General features: G+C 43.8%; 1 protein-coding gene across 2 annotated transcripts in view; it reads right to left on the bottom strand.

The window, feature by feature from the left end:
- Window positions 1-10,353: 10,353 nt before the first annotated feature.
- The window catches only part of ano2b (anoctamin 2b), a 46,928-nt gene continuing 40,527 nt past the window's right edge, over window positions 10,354-16,754 (bottom strand). For both annotated transcript variants that reach the window (XM_029247556.1, XM_029247557.1), the window contains exons 20-24: window positions 16,262-16,414; window positions 15,715-15,767; window positions 14,528-14,709; window positions 12,312-12,417; window positions 10,354-11,740 (exon numbers count right to left, since the gene is read on the bottom strand). In XM_029247556.1, coding sequence (XP_029103389.1) covers window positions 11,438-11,740; window positions 12,312-12,417; window positions 14,528-14,709; window positions 15,715-15,767; window positions 16,262-16,414 — 797 coding nt within the window. In that variant the 3' untranslated portion in view covers window positions 10,354-11,437. The remainder of the gene's footprint in view (window positions 11,741-12,311; window positions 12,418-14,527; window positions 14,710-15,714; window positions 15,768-16,261; window positions 16,415-16,754) is intronic.

The raw sequence follows: 16,754 nt of genomic DNA, 5'->3' as shown, positions 1-16,754 counted from the left end.
CGCAACGCAGATTTTTATTATCACGCAAGTGGCGTTTCTGCCACACGGCTGCCGAAAATGCCGCCGCGTTGTCGCACGGGCCTACTTTACAGACACGGGGGGCGGACGGAGCCCAGAGCACCGGCGAGAGAAGAGCCAGCAAGTCACACCGGTCACACGGCTGGAGCCTGATCGCCGCAGCCCCGCAGCCCCGCTCCAGGTGAGTGTACCTGGGGCACTTTGCATTTACCGGCATCGTCCCGCAGCTTACGATGAATGTGTCTGACCAAGTGGGAAAAGAGAGCGAGACGCTCGCAGCTGAACTACGAGACTGAATGCGTTGATTCCTAACTTTGGAAAGCAGGCCCTGCGAGTTCATTTCATTTCCTCACAGATATCTGAGAATTAGGCATATACCATAAACTGTTTGCGGGCCCATCGTTAATGCAGGGAGGATTAATAGCAGCGGTACGGTGGCGCCGCAAGTAGCGCTGCTGTCTCGCGGCGGCTGGGTGGTACGAGAGGATATGGGTTTTATCCCCGCTCGCTGTGTGGAGGTTGCATGTTCTCCCCGCGTGTGAGGGTTTCCTCTTGGTGCTCTTGTTTCCTCCCACAGCGTAAAGGACGTTTCAGGCGAACTGGCGACTCCGAATTGCCCATAGTGTGTGTATGTAAGAGAGAGCGTTAGTTGCAGCTTGCGTTGTACTTTAATAAATGCTTTATTTATTACGTAGCCACATTTTAAACGTGTATTAAACAGGGAGGATTGGAATGCAACGCACTAAACTTTGCATGTTTGCACGTCATGATAATTTTGTTGTATGTATGAAAACTGCGTTGAGCTGCAGATAAATTTACTGCGTGACTTAGCTCAATATGATAAAATAATGAACTTATTAGATTACAGTCCAATAATTATAAACGATGTTTTAATTGTATTTGCATGAAATGTTTACATCAAATTTCTTAATTTAGATGATATTTTTCTCCAACGTTTTGTCGGTTTAAACTGGAGCAAAACTTGCATGGGTTCCCTTTCAAGCTCCTTGTAGTTTAAATCACACACACACGGAGCCAGAGCCTAACCCGGCAACACAGGGCAAAGGGCTGTAGGGGGAGGGGACACACCCAGGATGGGACGCCAGTCCATCTCAAGGCACCCCAAGCGGGACTCGAACCCCAGACCCACCAGAGAGCAGGACCCAGGCTGACCTGGTCCAACCCATTGCGCCACTGCACCCCCCCAACTGGTTTAAATCACCCTTTACTATTTATATCACATAAGCTAATGTTTTTTGTTTTTCAACGATTGACTTGTTTATTAGGAACGAGGTAAACAGTGTGACCGCACTGCGTCAAAACCCCGCGCCGCCGCTGTTGCTAATTAAATTCCATTGTGAAGCGGATGCTGTCAGATTTACCGTCACATGCTCGTGAGAATTGGTCTCGTTCCTCAAGGTCTGAAGGTGTTTGTGCGCGTGGGAGTTTGTTATTTTTTCTTTGACTTGTCTCTTCCAAAACCACATTTCTAAAATCACACAAAATTCCAGCTGAAGTGCAAAATAACAGAAGCTCCTTTTACTTCTACTCGTTACCCATAACCCTATTTCTTGTTATCCACTGTGTCCTTTTAGGATGGCTCATATCAAGCGGTTTGAGAAAATCCCCATGTCTAAGGTACGTTGCACAAAACGGGACCGAATCAGGACCAGGGCAGCGCTTGACAACGTGCGCTCTTGTTTTTCCGCTCTTGAGATTAAAAGCGGGGCTCCGGCCTCCCACGACACCCTGCAGGAACGTCGAGTCATTCGCACCGCAGCAGCCAAACGGGAAGCGCTTCTTTGGAATTCGCATGGTACCCGCGGCAGTTATTGAGGAGGAGAAAGACAGGATGCGGACGATGAGCCGTCTGGGGAAGGTTAGATCAAAGTGGAGCCCAGAACGGGGCTCCTCTCCGCAGATCCTGTGTAAGACGAGAAGTTAATGTGCGTGAAGTCTCCTCTCGAGAGTTCAGTTCACAAGGCGATGACCACGACCATCGGTCTACGCAACCGGCAGACTGTTCAAACTGGTTTATGCTCCGCATTATTTCCAGTAGTTTTACTCGATTCTCTTTCCTGGGGTCAAGAAACACATTGTCCACTTTTTCTCTCCTAGTTTTGGGTTTTCCTGTTTTTTTTTAACTTTGCTCCCTCAAAAAAAAAAAAAGTTTACTGTCAGACACTTCGTGGCAAATAATGTTCGAAAATGTACTGCAGGAAATTGAACTCGGGCAGAAATGTGGACGCCGGTGCCTTTTTCACACGGAAATGTTCGTATCCGGGGAGATGAGGCAAGGTGTACTCAGATAAATTCCTGAATGTTCAGGACAAATGACTTCTGGATGTTTACTTGCTAATTAGGCTGTGCCCTATGGGTGCAATGCCTCCTTCCTCTAGGCAATGAGAGGTATTTGCAAAGAGGAGGACTACGCCTTCTTGAGCAACGCAGACCACTCTGGGAAACAGCCGGAGGACAAGCGTGTGGAGGACGACCGGAGGCAGAAGCACCAAGAAAGGGTGAATAATGAGATCAGCAGCAGCAGGAGGAACGATACAATCCACTCTGCTTTAGTGGCGTCAGAGCTGAGCCGCTGTCTGATGGCAATAATGCGTCACGTGCAGGTCCAGCGCAGGCAGGAGTGGGAGAAGAGGGAGCAGGACAGACTGAAGGAGCTGGAGGAGCTGAGAAAGGTACAGCGCTTCCATTCTCCATTTTCACCAAAGTGCCTCAGTAATGAAACAAAAAAAAGTCCCGAAAGTACGATATTAGTGCATAAATAACAGCTCACGGGAGATCTCGGCATCCTCATACACATTCTCAACTGGAGAGGTAAAATTTAGTGTTTCTTCTGCTCCCGGTTGGAATTGCATTAACATTTATTTATTTAGCAGACGCTTTTCTTCAAAGCGACTTCCAATGAACTCTATGTAGCGTTATGAGCTCACACACCTTATTCACCAAGGTGACTTACACTGCTAGATACCCTTCTTACACTGGGTCACTCATCCATACATCAGCGGAACACACTCTCTCTGTCACTCACACACTATGGGTGAACCTGAAGAGCATGTCTTTGGAGTGTGGGAGGAAACCGGAGCACCCGGAGGAAACCCACACAGACACAGAGAGAACATTCAAACTCCACACAGACAAATCTCGCACACCACCCAGGCACTGTGAGACAACAGCGCTACTCGCTGTGCCATCGTATTGGCGTAAGTATTATTATTATTATTATTATTATTATTATTGCTGCTGTTGACCTGACCTGAACTGCAGTTACACACCACTAGTTGACCTCACAGGATCGTTACTGTACCTCACAGTTGTCCAGTTAGCGAAGACCCCATCTTGCTCTTCACCAACTGCATTGCAAGCCCAAATAGGCCTACAGACCAGTTATAAAATAAAAAACATAAAGCAACAATAGCAGGCCAGAATGTCCAAAGGACAAAGAACGGAGTTAATGGAGTTCTGTTGTTCTGAATTCTGTCACTAATACTGCCCGGTAAATCGCCCTTTTCCCTGCTACGGATTAATTACGGACGTCTCTTCTGCTCGACTAACGGTAGCCATTCAAGACATGCAAACCGCACGATTTCCTTAACCGAACACGCGTGCTTGTAGGCGGAGAACACTTCCAGCGCCATGGTTAGCGTTCGTGACACGCTTTGACTTACACAGGAATTCACAAGGCCATCAGAAGCACAGCGGTTGTTGTAAAATCTCATTTCCTGAAATCCAAAATACACACCATAATGCTGCAACCCGAACCACTGTTTTACTGACAATTTGCTAAAAAATGCGAATTGACCCTATTGGTACGAGGCAGTTAGAGAGTTCATTTTGTGAAGGTCAACTTCTCACCAGTGCCTGTTTGCTTCCCGCCATTCATTCCTTGAGCTGGGAGGCCCTCGCTGTCTTCCAAACATGAGCTGCTTGCTAATTGATGACAGACAGCGCCATGGGAAGCAGCATTTGTTGGGGGCGCCTCTCTGACATGTGTATTCCATCTGAGCCCCATCATCATCAATCACGATTATCTATGAAAAAAGTGAAGAATCCCTTGCTAAAACACACACGCACACCCTCTTCTGTGCGGTAGGAGTGGATGTCAGATGAGAGTGTAGAAAAGACAGATTGCAGAGACCCGCCAGTCTTGAATCCTTCTGGAACATGGTTTGATGAGCATGTCCATAAGTTCCATATGACGTACACTCAAGGCTCAAGGCACAAACTGAAAGAACCCCTTTATACTGGACGTAGGACGAGCGTGCGGTGGGAAGTCAGCAAAAGTACACCGTAGTGGTGGTCCCAGCATGCAACCCTCGGTGTGTGTCAACAGAATTGTCCGCTACATCAACACTTCTCCTACTTGTTCTTTAAAAGCCTGACCATGCCAGCATCAGCCCGAAAGACTTTGTAAATATATTTCAGTGACATCTATCCAGATAAAGTCCTTGAGTAAGCTTTGAGGAGGACTCGTGTGTCCTCTGCAGGAGAAGGAGCAGCAGTGGAAGGACCACGTCGCAATGCTGGCTGCAGAGCGGGAGGCCACCATGAAGGAAAGGGCGGTCCGGCTTCGAGACTTCAGGGTAACGAAGTGCGCTTAGGCCACCACGAAAGAGAAAGAAATCCATTATCGAGATTCCAGGGACTTCCACACGGAGATGACCACTATTAATAAATTGTTGCTGAGTTATCCAGTTTTTTTTTTATCCAAAGAGCATTTTTAACAATTTACACAGCTGTGGGTTTTTATGGAGCAATTGAGGTTAAGTGCCATGCTCAAGGGTATAGCAAGAAGAACACTCCTCGAAACGTTCGGGTTTTTATCTGCACAGTTGGCTGGACGCAGCTCATTTTACCAGCTTTGTACAAATGGATTTGGTAGCGATGTAAGGAGAGTCAGGTGATGCAGTGGGGAGTTGTGGGTCCAGGCGGAGAGTTCCGAAGCTGCAGGGACAAAGACGTCTTGATCGCAGCATTTCTGAGTCCACCACGAGCTAGTGCAGCATCTGAAAACTCACTATTCAATTGTGAGAAACTGTCTTGTCATTCTTCTGAGACTGTCAAAATGACACATGCTTATATCGTAAAGGAAGAGAGTATTCAAGACACAGTTTGCATTTTTTAAACCAGATATTGCTTTGGATAATTAACAACGCAGGTCAGGCAAGAGTTTTTTTCAACTGGAATTGAATATAAAATAAGACATGAGAAAATCTGTACCACTTGGTCATGGAGGAAGTTAAATCCACGCTTTGGAATCTGAGGAATATTCAGTTGTTTTGGGGGCAGCATTGCAGTCTGGAGTGAATCGTTTATTAGGCAATCATCTACGGGAATAAAAAGGAAGCAGAAATTCCACATACCTCCTTTGATATTTACAACCTGTCTTCTCACTTCGCAGAACTTCCAGAGGAAGGTTTTAGAAGAAGAGATGGGAGGAGACCCAAGGATGGGGCGTGGGAAAATTGACGAACTCCTGCTTAGAATGTAATGCCAGTCAGGGAAGGGGTGAGGTTCCCCGTCAACACCTGGCTGAAAACCTAACGTACACAGAAGCAGCGTAGCTGTACCCTAAGGCAAAATTTCACTACCTTCTGTTTGTTTTTTCATATTGCTTTTCAGATGGGCTGTGGATGCAAAAAAATTCTTTTTCCCCCCACTTGATAGTAATTTAAGAATCAAGCGTACATTCTTCTGACCATGCAACATGCTCACCCTCCAAAGCATCGGCATTTTAATTGCTTATTTCACCACGGCAACAGAAAGCTATCACCCTCCCCTTTGTGAACCATTTACAACTAGGTGGAAGACACACACACACACACACACACACACACACACACACACACACACACACACACACACAGAGAGGCTGAAACCGCTTATCCCATGTGGGGTTGCGGCGAGCCGGAGCCTAACCCAGCAACACAGGGCACAAGCCCAGAGGGGGAGGGGACACACCCAGGACGGGACGCCAGTCCGTCGCAAGGCACCCCAAGCGGGACTCGAACCCCAGACCCACCAAAGAGCAGGACCTGGCTCAACCTACTGCACCCCCCCCAGCCGGAAGAACAAAAAGGGAAACCTTCACATTAAAACTCCTTAACGGAAAACCCTTTCAGTCCACAGAGGTTGGGATCTGCCTGTCTTTGTAAAACAGGTGTCTTCTGAAATGCAGCTCTGCCATTTCACACAAGCAGAGCAAAGAGAAAATCCTGTCCCAGCGTGTCCCGGCCCTCCGGGAAGGAAAATACCACAGCACACCATGGGACTCCCGTACTTCTGTTTACCAACATGCCACAAGGCAGAGCCTCAACTCCATGCCCTTTCCACACTGAAGCCTGGAACCATTATGTGTCAGTCACACACCTCCTAGAGTTAACTTTATCTTTTAAAATCTACCTGTAACATAAAATGTACTGACGAAAAGACAGGCCCAGTAGAAAAAAAAGAAACTGGAGAAACAAGACTATTCTTCCAAAGTCTTCTGCCAAGTAATTCCCCTTTATTTCTAATAATGCATTTTATAAATGGTGGCAATGCTGTTAATCATATCCTCTAGTAATAAACTAATATTGTTGGTGTTCTCTTTAAAGCCATAATGGTGTGCTTATTAATACCCAGAAAAGCCCCAGGGCACGAGCGAACAGTGTGTTTGTCTGGTGGAAAAGTAAAACAAGCAGCTGTGTGTGTGTGTTGCCAGTCTGCAGAACTAAAAAAAAAAAAACACAGTCTCATGAGCCAATACTGGAGTGCTTAGAACACACTCCTACAGCAATAAAGCACACACCTTGTTGCTACAGTATATGGGTTCACCTCAGTGCTGACATGCTGTAGGACATATTTATTTAAGTAAAAATTCCCATTACACTTGTTTTCTCTCATAACATAACAAAGTGCAAACAAAAAACAGAGGTCCTGAGATTCTGAATAAACGTTCATGATTCATCGTAACACCACCAGCACCTCTTCAAGCGCTTTCCTTCCTACAGCTTTCTTTTCCGAAGGGGTCAGTGTTATCTGCAACGTCTCGGTGACAGTGATTTGTGAATAATTCCTCCTTGGCTTTCTCCTCCCATGACCTGCTTCACTGCTCTCCTTATACCTGACAGCTATACAGCAGCAGCACATAAAAGTTCCTAATGACTTTTCCTGGCCAATTATTTTGTGATTGATCAGCGGTTTTACCCTCAGTTAACCTTCATGCATTGCACTACTGTTTCGAGATGCTCTGACCTACAGTAATCCGGAAAAAAAATTACTGTGACATTAATCTCATCGCATCATCATTGATCGAAAACCAAAAACTTCCATAATCCATTTAGTTCTGACATCTCAGATGTTTTTAGATGACCATAATGCAAACACCTGCACTAGTCTGCACCATTATTAATGCCGTGCAGTGTAAATGTACAATCGTATATGTATATAGCATTATTTGAACAATTAGCAGCAGATTCGTAGAATAGCATGGCCTCAAATGAAAGTCAAAAAGAGATTTTTCAGAAACCACCCATAAAACGGAAAATATGACAAAGCTTTCAGACTTGGAACAGAAGGAAACAGCCTAGTGACCCCTCACTCAACTCTGGGAGTTATTCCACAGCCACAGACTCACGAGTCCCCGAAGTGTCGGAAAGCGTACGACTGATACGAAGATTCAGAAGGGGACGGTGCCAATGAGGACATGGCAGGATGGCAGACCCAGTGGGACAGGGAAATATGGGTTAGGGACATCATTCTATCCACTTAGCTCATCTCCAACACTACACCCTCACACAGCCCACCTTGTCATTCATTATTTATTATTCATCAATCTATGATGCTGGTATCATTTTTAATTTACCCACAAGGTGCCTATTATTATATTTCTATGACAAAGCAACCTATGCATGCAACATTCTGGCTGATTAGGTTATACAGGCATTAAGGGCTTATAAAGTAAGGAAGTAAGAAAATAAAAAGGGAACCTGTATGTGTTAAAACCGAGTATCACTGCTGGTCTGCCAAAGCTCCAGAATTTCAGGTTTCATCATGCATCCCTCTAAATTTGAAACGTAATAAGATGAAATGTAACAACTTCTCTTTAAAGCCACCTGTACTGGATTTAAGGAGCTGAGGCTGTGAAAGACAGTGCTGAAAAGCGGTGCTGACTGACATGACATTTCCCACAGAGCATCCAGAGGACGGAAGAGAAAAAGAGGTTAAAGTCTACGAGCACAAGGCATGCTATCACTCTTCTGCTTTTTCAGCTGCTTATCTCTCGTCATCTTATGCTCTTTAAGCTGCAGGAAATGCAAATATTTATGTGCTTTATGATGAGCTTGGTTGTGTAATGTACAAATCCACACTGTAAGTCTATAGGATATTATTCATTGTATCTACTGAGTCTAAATCCTCTTACATTTCGTAGTCAAAAGCCCAGGATGAATGCAATTCTACAGCAACAGAAGAACTGGAATAATAAAGAAAAAATCAGTACTAGAAAATGTAAGAACATCAAAATGAAAACAGAAGACGAGAAGGTCAGGCCTCATTGTTGAAATCAGGTTTTGTTTGCAGTTTCCTGGTTAAGAGCGAAAAGCTTTTTGTGTCAGAAGTTCATCTTGAAGGTCACATTTTAAAGCCTTACTAGTGTGGGATTACATGCTTATAGGTGAACAATAAATGATAAATCAAAAAGACTTGTTGGCAAGGCTATGGATATGAGAAGACAGAAAAGCCTGAGCAACACACTATCGCTGGATGGTCTGAAAAGAACACAATGACGAAAATGTACCATGTCTGTGATACTGCAAACATATTGAACGGTTTATATGGAGAAACATTCCTTGGGGAGACAGTGGACTCGTAAGTATCTCCTACATAGCGGTCAGCTGCATCCAATTAGTAATAGTTTACACACACGGTTGAATCTGACACACAGCTATCCATGGAGAGCACAGGGACACCAAGGCCTGCGTTACATTATCGACATAACTGGAGAGAAATGGGAAAAAAATGATGGATAATACACTAACCAAATAGGTGTCACACGTAGCATTTCGAATACTACTAAAATAAGGGCAGACTATTTTCTGAATGCGATCACGAGTGTAACTGCATGCCTGAGTGCATTTGACCGTATTTGCAAGCACTTGAGCGTGAATTTGAGTGTAATTGGGTTTTACCTTTGTAATGCTCTCTCCATTGCATGTCTAAGCATATACAGGAGGGATTCCAAGCCAGCTGTTTACTTAGCAGGAATTTGGTCCCCATTTCCTCCTGCTTACTCTCTCAAACAGCAATCATCCGCGAATTGACGCCAAACTCACAGAAAGATTAGAGCAAACGCAGAGGACGGCCGCGCTGATGGCTATGTGGACTTTTGACAGATGCCGGCGCATCCGTTCCTTTGCATATGCAGCATCAAGCCTGCAAATTTGATGACATTTGAATATTGCCGCACAACTGAAATATGGGTCAGCCTCGTCCCTTTTTTTCCTCTGCAGAACTCTACTGCATCTGTTCTAGTCAATGACAACTAAGAAAATTCATAAATATGAGAGAGGATAGGTGGTTCACACTGCTGGTTTTAGCAGAACCTCTGTTGCCTTTCCGGGGTCCACCTGCTTCTGAATAAATGGAGCTGTCCGAGACAGAGTGGTGCTGAACTCCCGAAACACGTTACCACTGCCCACCAGTTCTCCGAAATTATGGGGAGTCACTGTATCATTGTGTACCCCACAGAACATCCTGGTATTAAAATAAAATATCTGGCCATGACATAGCATTCTCTTATCAGTGCAACAGAAGAAAAAACATTTCTGTTTCACTGAAGATCAGTATTTCAAACTCATGACTATAGGCTGATTCCTGTGGGGCAAGAAAGACTTGTGACGTCTGCTGGTAACTCTGTATTTTTATTAGAGCAGAAAATCATGCCGTTCTATGATGCCTGAGAATAAGCTACAGTATTGTTGCTTCGCATCTGCGCACCATGACATTCTCCTAGTTATTCTGTTAGCAACAATCTGTTTGTTAAATAATCTGAAGCAGCGCTTTGTATGTATATCCCTGTATCCTTGGTACCTTGCCAAAGCAGACTGTGTGCAGCCGCCAACAAACACACTAACAGACATTAGACTGAGATACTCTTTATCCTGAAGCCAGTCTGTTTCCTGACCCGTCACCCCAACCCTTGTGCATGTAGTGTCAGTGACACACAGCTGCCTCACCAGTTATTGCCTTTCTAGCGGACATTCGCCATAAACGAGCAAATAAGATTAAAAATATTAAATTAATGCTCAGTTTTATTGATGACATACATTTGGTGGTTTGTAATCACAGTTCTGCCTGCATTCGCTTATTCTAAGAGTCTCACAGACACATGTGCGAAGGCCACACCCAGAGTTAATCCACCTACATAGCCCTCAGGGTACACAATGCAGTATCAAATGTTGAGATACGGGCGCCGCTGCTCTGATCCTACACTGCATGCACGCACGTGCACACACACACTCACAGTATACAGATTTTCCCACGCACACGGACAGCTGTACATACCTACACACGGAAACAAAAATTTGTCCAACTCAACACCACATCCTCCTTTTGTGAAAGCGAAATAAAACTACGTCGTATAAACGCAGGATGATGAAATACACTTTCATAGTTGAAAAGCATTACTTATGACGTTCTTTATTTTAAAATTTATGCAGTTGTTAATTTCCTTGACCTATTGTACAAAGATGCTTTTTCAGAACAATAAACGTATATCGCAATGGCATTACCTGAGAGAATGAGAAGTGTTGCTCTGTTAAGTGAATTTATGTTCCACAGAAAAATCTTATCTGAGCAAATTAGTTTTGTAATTTTCCTTCAATTGTTAGTTGTGTACAATATAAGTGAGCCGGTACTAAACAGCACTGAATATCTGCATCAACAGCCTTTTGCCCATTTCTATCAATGGAAGTATATTGTGTGAATCTCCAAACACTAATCAGAAATAGGTTTATTTGTCGAATGAAAAAAACAATCCCATCTTGTATGTCTCCGTCCCCACATTGTCCATTCAAGGTTCATGGTGTTTGTCCTTCTTGTTTGCATTGTGCAGGGTGGAACGAACATTTCTACCAGCCCTCCCAGTGAAGATACAGTTAGAGCGAGATTAGCCAACCGCATTAGTCAACTTAAATCGTCAGTTAATGTTGGAGATGAAAGGAGGGAAGGACCCAATGCCGCTCTTTGTAACATACATTCAGACATACAGAAGAAAAGTAAATAAACATCAGCCTCAGCGATGGAGAATGCCTTTACAGATCGAGGGTGGCTGCTAGCCCCTGATCCCTAGGCCTTGTGGGCCCTCCAGGGCCCATTCACCGCTTCCCCCTCCCACCCTGTGCTGCTCTGCACTACCCAACCCTCACACCTCAGTGTGCTTCACGGTCTGCCCAGGTGATGGCTGTCGGGTAAACTGGCTGAAGCTGGCAGCACGGCAGCGCGCCCGTGGACCGGCTTCCCCCTCCTGGGCTGGGAGAGCAGCAGGTGTGGAAGCTCCGTCCTTGTCCTTGAGAAACAGGCTCTGAATGAGCTGCAGCTTATCCTTCTCCTCACGCAGGAAGACATCTACAAGCAGAGTCTTCTCCTTCTTCAGCTGCTCACTGATGTCCTTGGGCACGTCCGGGATCACCCAGTCCACCAGCGTGCTAAGCAACATCACCAAGTTCTGCAAGTGTAATTTCCAAGTTGGGTAAAGAACATAAGGACAATATGGAACATGGAGAACCAGAAGTGAACAAAAATTCAGAAACTGTCTGGCAACCAGTGTAAAAGGCATTGAGGAAAGTTTTAAAAATATCTGCAACAGAGGGTCTGGTGTCAAAAGCTGTAATTAATTGCAGCTCTAAGTTTGATTTTCAAAAATTAAAAAACCCCTGATATGAATATTGGAACAAAAACCTGCACAACAGCATACAAACTGTATGGCTACAGCCTTACAAAACAGCACAGAAATAAAATGTACTATTAATACAATCCAAATTGCCAACGTTGGGTTAACTTCAAGCACTTTTACCTTATTTAAGATTGTCCTTATTTGATGACAACCTTTTTGCTTTTAATGGCAGTGTAATATATTGTATCTATCCTGATATTTTATTTCAACTTGGACAAAGTTCTTTGCAAAAAATGTATTGCTGACAACAAGGACAACAATAATTATAGTTACAATTGAAGATTTAAAAGTTAATTCTTGTTTAGGAGCTGGATTTAGAGGGGTCTCCACAGAGCCCCCGTACCTGAAAGAGGATGATGAAGGCCAGTCTGGCAGCCAGTACAGCCCAGTATTGCTTAGAGAACTGGTAGGCCAAGGGAGACCATGGGGGCTCCCTGTAATCTTTGTACCTTTGGAGGAGAGAGGAAGAGAGTCTGAGCAAAGAGTGAGTGCAGTAAACCACTAAAGAAGGACAATGCATGTGCTTCACACAACAGTAGCTCATTTGTTGTACACTTTTATCATGAGTTGTTAAAGTGTGTTTACTAAGTGAATAAAAGAAATTAATTTTCATATCCTCACCCAAAACCTTCACAAGGTGCCATTTAATACTTAGACATGGCATGTTATAACATAAGAAGCATTGTGTGATCTCAACTTGGGCTCTTTTCACTTGCAGAAACTCATGCTACCACGGCAACCAGCATGGAACACGATGAAAAAACAAACAGAAGTCAAGCCCTTTCCCCTATCCAAGTGCCAGAAAATTCAGCCTGTTACATTTTTGATAACAAGGGCTGGCATGAAGTTTGTCAAGCCTCACATTTCAGGAAACTCAAAGTGCACTCCGAAATTAAAATGTTCCGGAAAATACCAAGTTTAATTTTGGACTTCTGCAGCCAGTCTGTCTGTCTCTCTCTGGAGCCGGCCCAATCGGCAGGCACTCCTTGGCCGCTTCCACCCATTTCTCTTATCAAAAGGAAATTTCAGGATCAAAGTGCCTATTTTTTCAAAATCTATTAAACAAGAAAAAAACTCTAGGAAAGTGGATGGGAAACAATGTCAAAAATGTAGTTGCTACAGCAGCAGAGCAACTAGTTCAATCTCAGGTATACATTAAGACTTCTGACCGCATACAAACAGGGGCTTTTTCTTCCACACATTACCACAGTGAGGATGTTTCAAAGGCGGTGAGAAAGCCTTGACTTCTACTGAAGGCGTTTTCAGGAAATTCCTTTGTAAGCATCTCCAGATGAAAGTGTTTTCTTTCATGTGTTCAGCTTCATTATTATGGCTTTCAGAGCATGTGTTTTTGCATTTTATTGCAATACTTTGAGCACAAACAACTTAAAAGGACAAACCTCTCTTTTTGTTCGATGGGCCAAAAGTCAGAGCCCTGGTGAACTGAGTAAAATCTGGATATGGTACAAAAGGACTGTATCCATGTGTCCAAATTTATACGTTAAACACCTTTTTTTTTTTTTTTAGCTGTTTTGACAGTCTAACACAGAGGCACTGACACCTGTAGTCAGCTCCCAATGTTAACATGGAAAAGGTCGTTCAGAGGTAACGGAGTTGTTTTCTATGCACCAGTGACAGTTCAATAAAGCAAATCAAACAAATGAAAACAGCCCTCATCCAGCTCCGACACAAGGCCTGCAAAGCAATAAGCCAAAAATGAAGACAGATAGGCTGTAATTTTACGAGACTCCTACAACAGATTATTGCTCCGATTGCTGGACTTTTGTTGCGCCTTCCTGAGGAGGATGTCTTAAATGGACTTTAAATGCACAATGTAGTCTTCTTAAAAAATTTAAACCTCCAGAGAAAGAAACCACAGCACAAATACTATGCAAAGTCCTGATCTGCCCTGGACCAAAAAGTATTGGGACTTGTTTCTCCATCTCAATAAACCTTTAAGCCTGATCTGTTCTAAATTCCCCAAACAAAGAAGGCATTTCATCAGTTCATTCTACACTGTACACTAAGCCATAAATGTAGGGTCTGTTGGCAACAAGAAAGCATTTTAGAGACTTCACACTGATGGATATTTCACAAAGTTAGTCAAGGCATGTTCCTTCCTCAGGGGTGTATCAGTAGGATTTTTCTGGAACTTGAGCCAGCACATTTTTGTCACAAGTTTTGCTTGATAACTACTGCACTTTGATGGTTTCTCCTACGATCAGTGAAAAGCAATCAATAATCAGGGAATGATCAGTCTATGGACACTTTTTGAGGCATCCGACCTATTTTTTAGACTAGAAGCATCACACAGCATTCATGGAAACTGTATCATTCAACAGAAACTCAGGAAGGAGCCCTAATATGCTGAGGTAACAGCCAAGATCAGACTGAAATGAGTGGCTTCCCGATTTCCATACATTGTCACATATTGCTATGAGCACTGCAAACAATAACTGTAACATCTGTGCACTGAAGATTTACTAATGGTCTCTCATGTATGGACTACTGTAGGAATCCCAGAAAGTTTGGCTGGCCATGTTGAGTATCAGCCCTCACCTACAAACCGTGACCTCTTTGTCATACTGGGATGAGATGGGCGCCGTGCCTGGCTTGAAGTTGGTGACGTTGAAGTAGGAGAGCGTGTGGTCAATAAAGCCGTACATGGTCCCCGTCTCACTGTACATGTACTGGTACACCAGTCTTGGGATGAAGTCCGACGTGAAAGAGATGACAAAGGCCTGTTTGAAGGAGAATTGGGGAGTAAGATCAAGACTGAAGCAGAACCTAGAGGCGGTGTTCACAGCCCCTCTGGGACTAACCAGGGAGGCTGCTTGTTTACAAAAGGCTTTGTGGAGTTCTGCCAAAGGGTGAAGATGTGCCTTAATCTGATCCTTTTCCAGTCCTCCAGGGATGTAGGGCCAGCTGCTTTTCAGAGAATGCTAGATCTTCGCTATTTGACTGAAGTCTCTAATTGGACAGCAGGCCACTTTGCTTCTTATCATTAACACCTTTAACAATGTGCCCTTTGAGCACCAGATCTGGCCATTCAGTGAAACAGCTCAGTGCCCACCTCATCCTGTCATTACAAACAGTTGTTAAGGTTTGTAGCATTTAAAGTAATTACACTCTGTTCGCCAAACAAAAGAAAAAGTCAGTAAAATTAAATAAGAACAGCCGGTTTTTCATAATAGGATCTCCTGGTGGGTCCTGAAAGTCAATCTGCAGTTAAAAATAACATATTCCTGGGAAATTCTCTAGGGTTCTTTTACTGACAAAGCCACAGCTTTGTCTTTTAATGAATACATGTTTTAGTTCTAAAGTGCATTGTTTTTTCTTAACATTGACAAGAGTTTACTGTCATGAATAACACTAAACCATGAAAGCTCTTGGAAAAATGGCAGAGATGTATAGCAGTTGTATCGCTAGTGCAACAACCAAGCTGACTGTTTTCATACTAAACTACAGGTAACAGTGCTGTTGAGGTAACAGCTGCCAGGTGGCAAAAGCTCAAAACTCAAATATTTTGCAGTCTGAGCCATTCAGGAGTCTAATTTAGTTTAACTGAAGTTTAATTTGTCTGTTTTGTTACACTAAAATACTGACTGAGGACAACATTAAACCAACATGCATGAAAGACTTTTGTGGCATTAGGAGTCAAGACCTGTGGATGCAAACCCAATGTGTGGAAAGGCTGCTCATGTTTATTTAGAGTTTATTGCTTACCCCTACCAGCAAACACTTACATTTATAATGACTGAGAATTTGCCCATTCCACTGAGGATGTTGTACCAGATGCCTACAGGGAGAGATGGCAAGGAGCAAAGCTGTGAAAAGGCACAAAGATCTAACAGAGTTTGTCCAAGAAGCTACAGTGAAGAGTCAAGATCCATAAAATGCAGGCCAAGGATATCCAAAAGTAAATACATTACAGAGATGCCTGCAATATGCTGTATAGCCTGAAGAAGGACCTACTTCTATGAAAACTGGAATGATGGAAATACCACTACCTCAAAGATCTAGCCTTAACCAAATATTTGTATTCAGGAGTATCAGCAAAAATAATATAAAAATGAGGCTGTATTGTACATATGAGTGGATGGATGATAATAAATCCACAAATTTTACCATACATGCTGGTAATTACAGCCCCGTGTTCAAGTGTGTTGCTAAAGGCAGGGGCTAGGACGTTAATCCAAAGGAGAATACGAGTAGCCATACAGGGGCTTCTGTGTGATGGAGCAGGCAAACTGAGGAGGGAAAGGGGCAGTGAGCAAAGCCAGAGTGCAGTACCGATGTCCCTGGCTCGCACGGCATTGGGCCGCCGCAGCTCTGTGACGAACTTCTTTGCGTCGAGGCGGATCTCGATGACGTTGTTGAGCAGAGCGAAGAGCGGGGCCAGGGGAAAGGAGGCCACAAACAGGGAGACGAAACCAAACTGGATTACTGTGGAGCGAAAGACAAACGCACAAACAAGCAAAGGTGAGAAAATTGCAGAACGGAGGAAGAAAGGGAAGCTGTTAAAATCACATAGGACTTCAGTCCTGCATCAATCCAATATGTTTTTGCTTAAGAGCACCTTTAAAAAAAAGAAGGAAAAGCAAATGTTTGGTTCCCTGCACTTTGAGGCAGAAGTAAAATAGAGGCAGAACTTGATTAAAGGGAATTTTTTAATCAGTTATTGCTGAGAATCTATAGACTGTCTTGTTATGACTTGTTATGTGCATCTCAACACTACGGAATTAAGGAAGCACCCATGTGAATTCACCTGAGAGACACATGAATA

The sequence above is a fragment of the Scleropages formosus genome, chromosome 21 (genome assembly GCF_900964775.1).
Source record: "Scleropages formosus chromosome 21, fSclFor1.1, whole genome shotgun sequence".
NCBI classification, from domain to species: Eukaryota; Metazoa; Chordata; class Actinopteri; order Osteoglossiformes; family Osteoglossidae; genus Scleropages; species Scleropages formosus.
The sequence above is the reverse complement of the archived record's forward strand: the minus strand, read 5'-3'. Positions and strand labels throughout refer to the sequence as shown.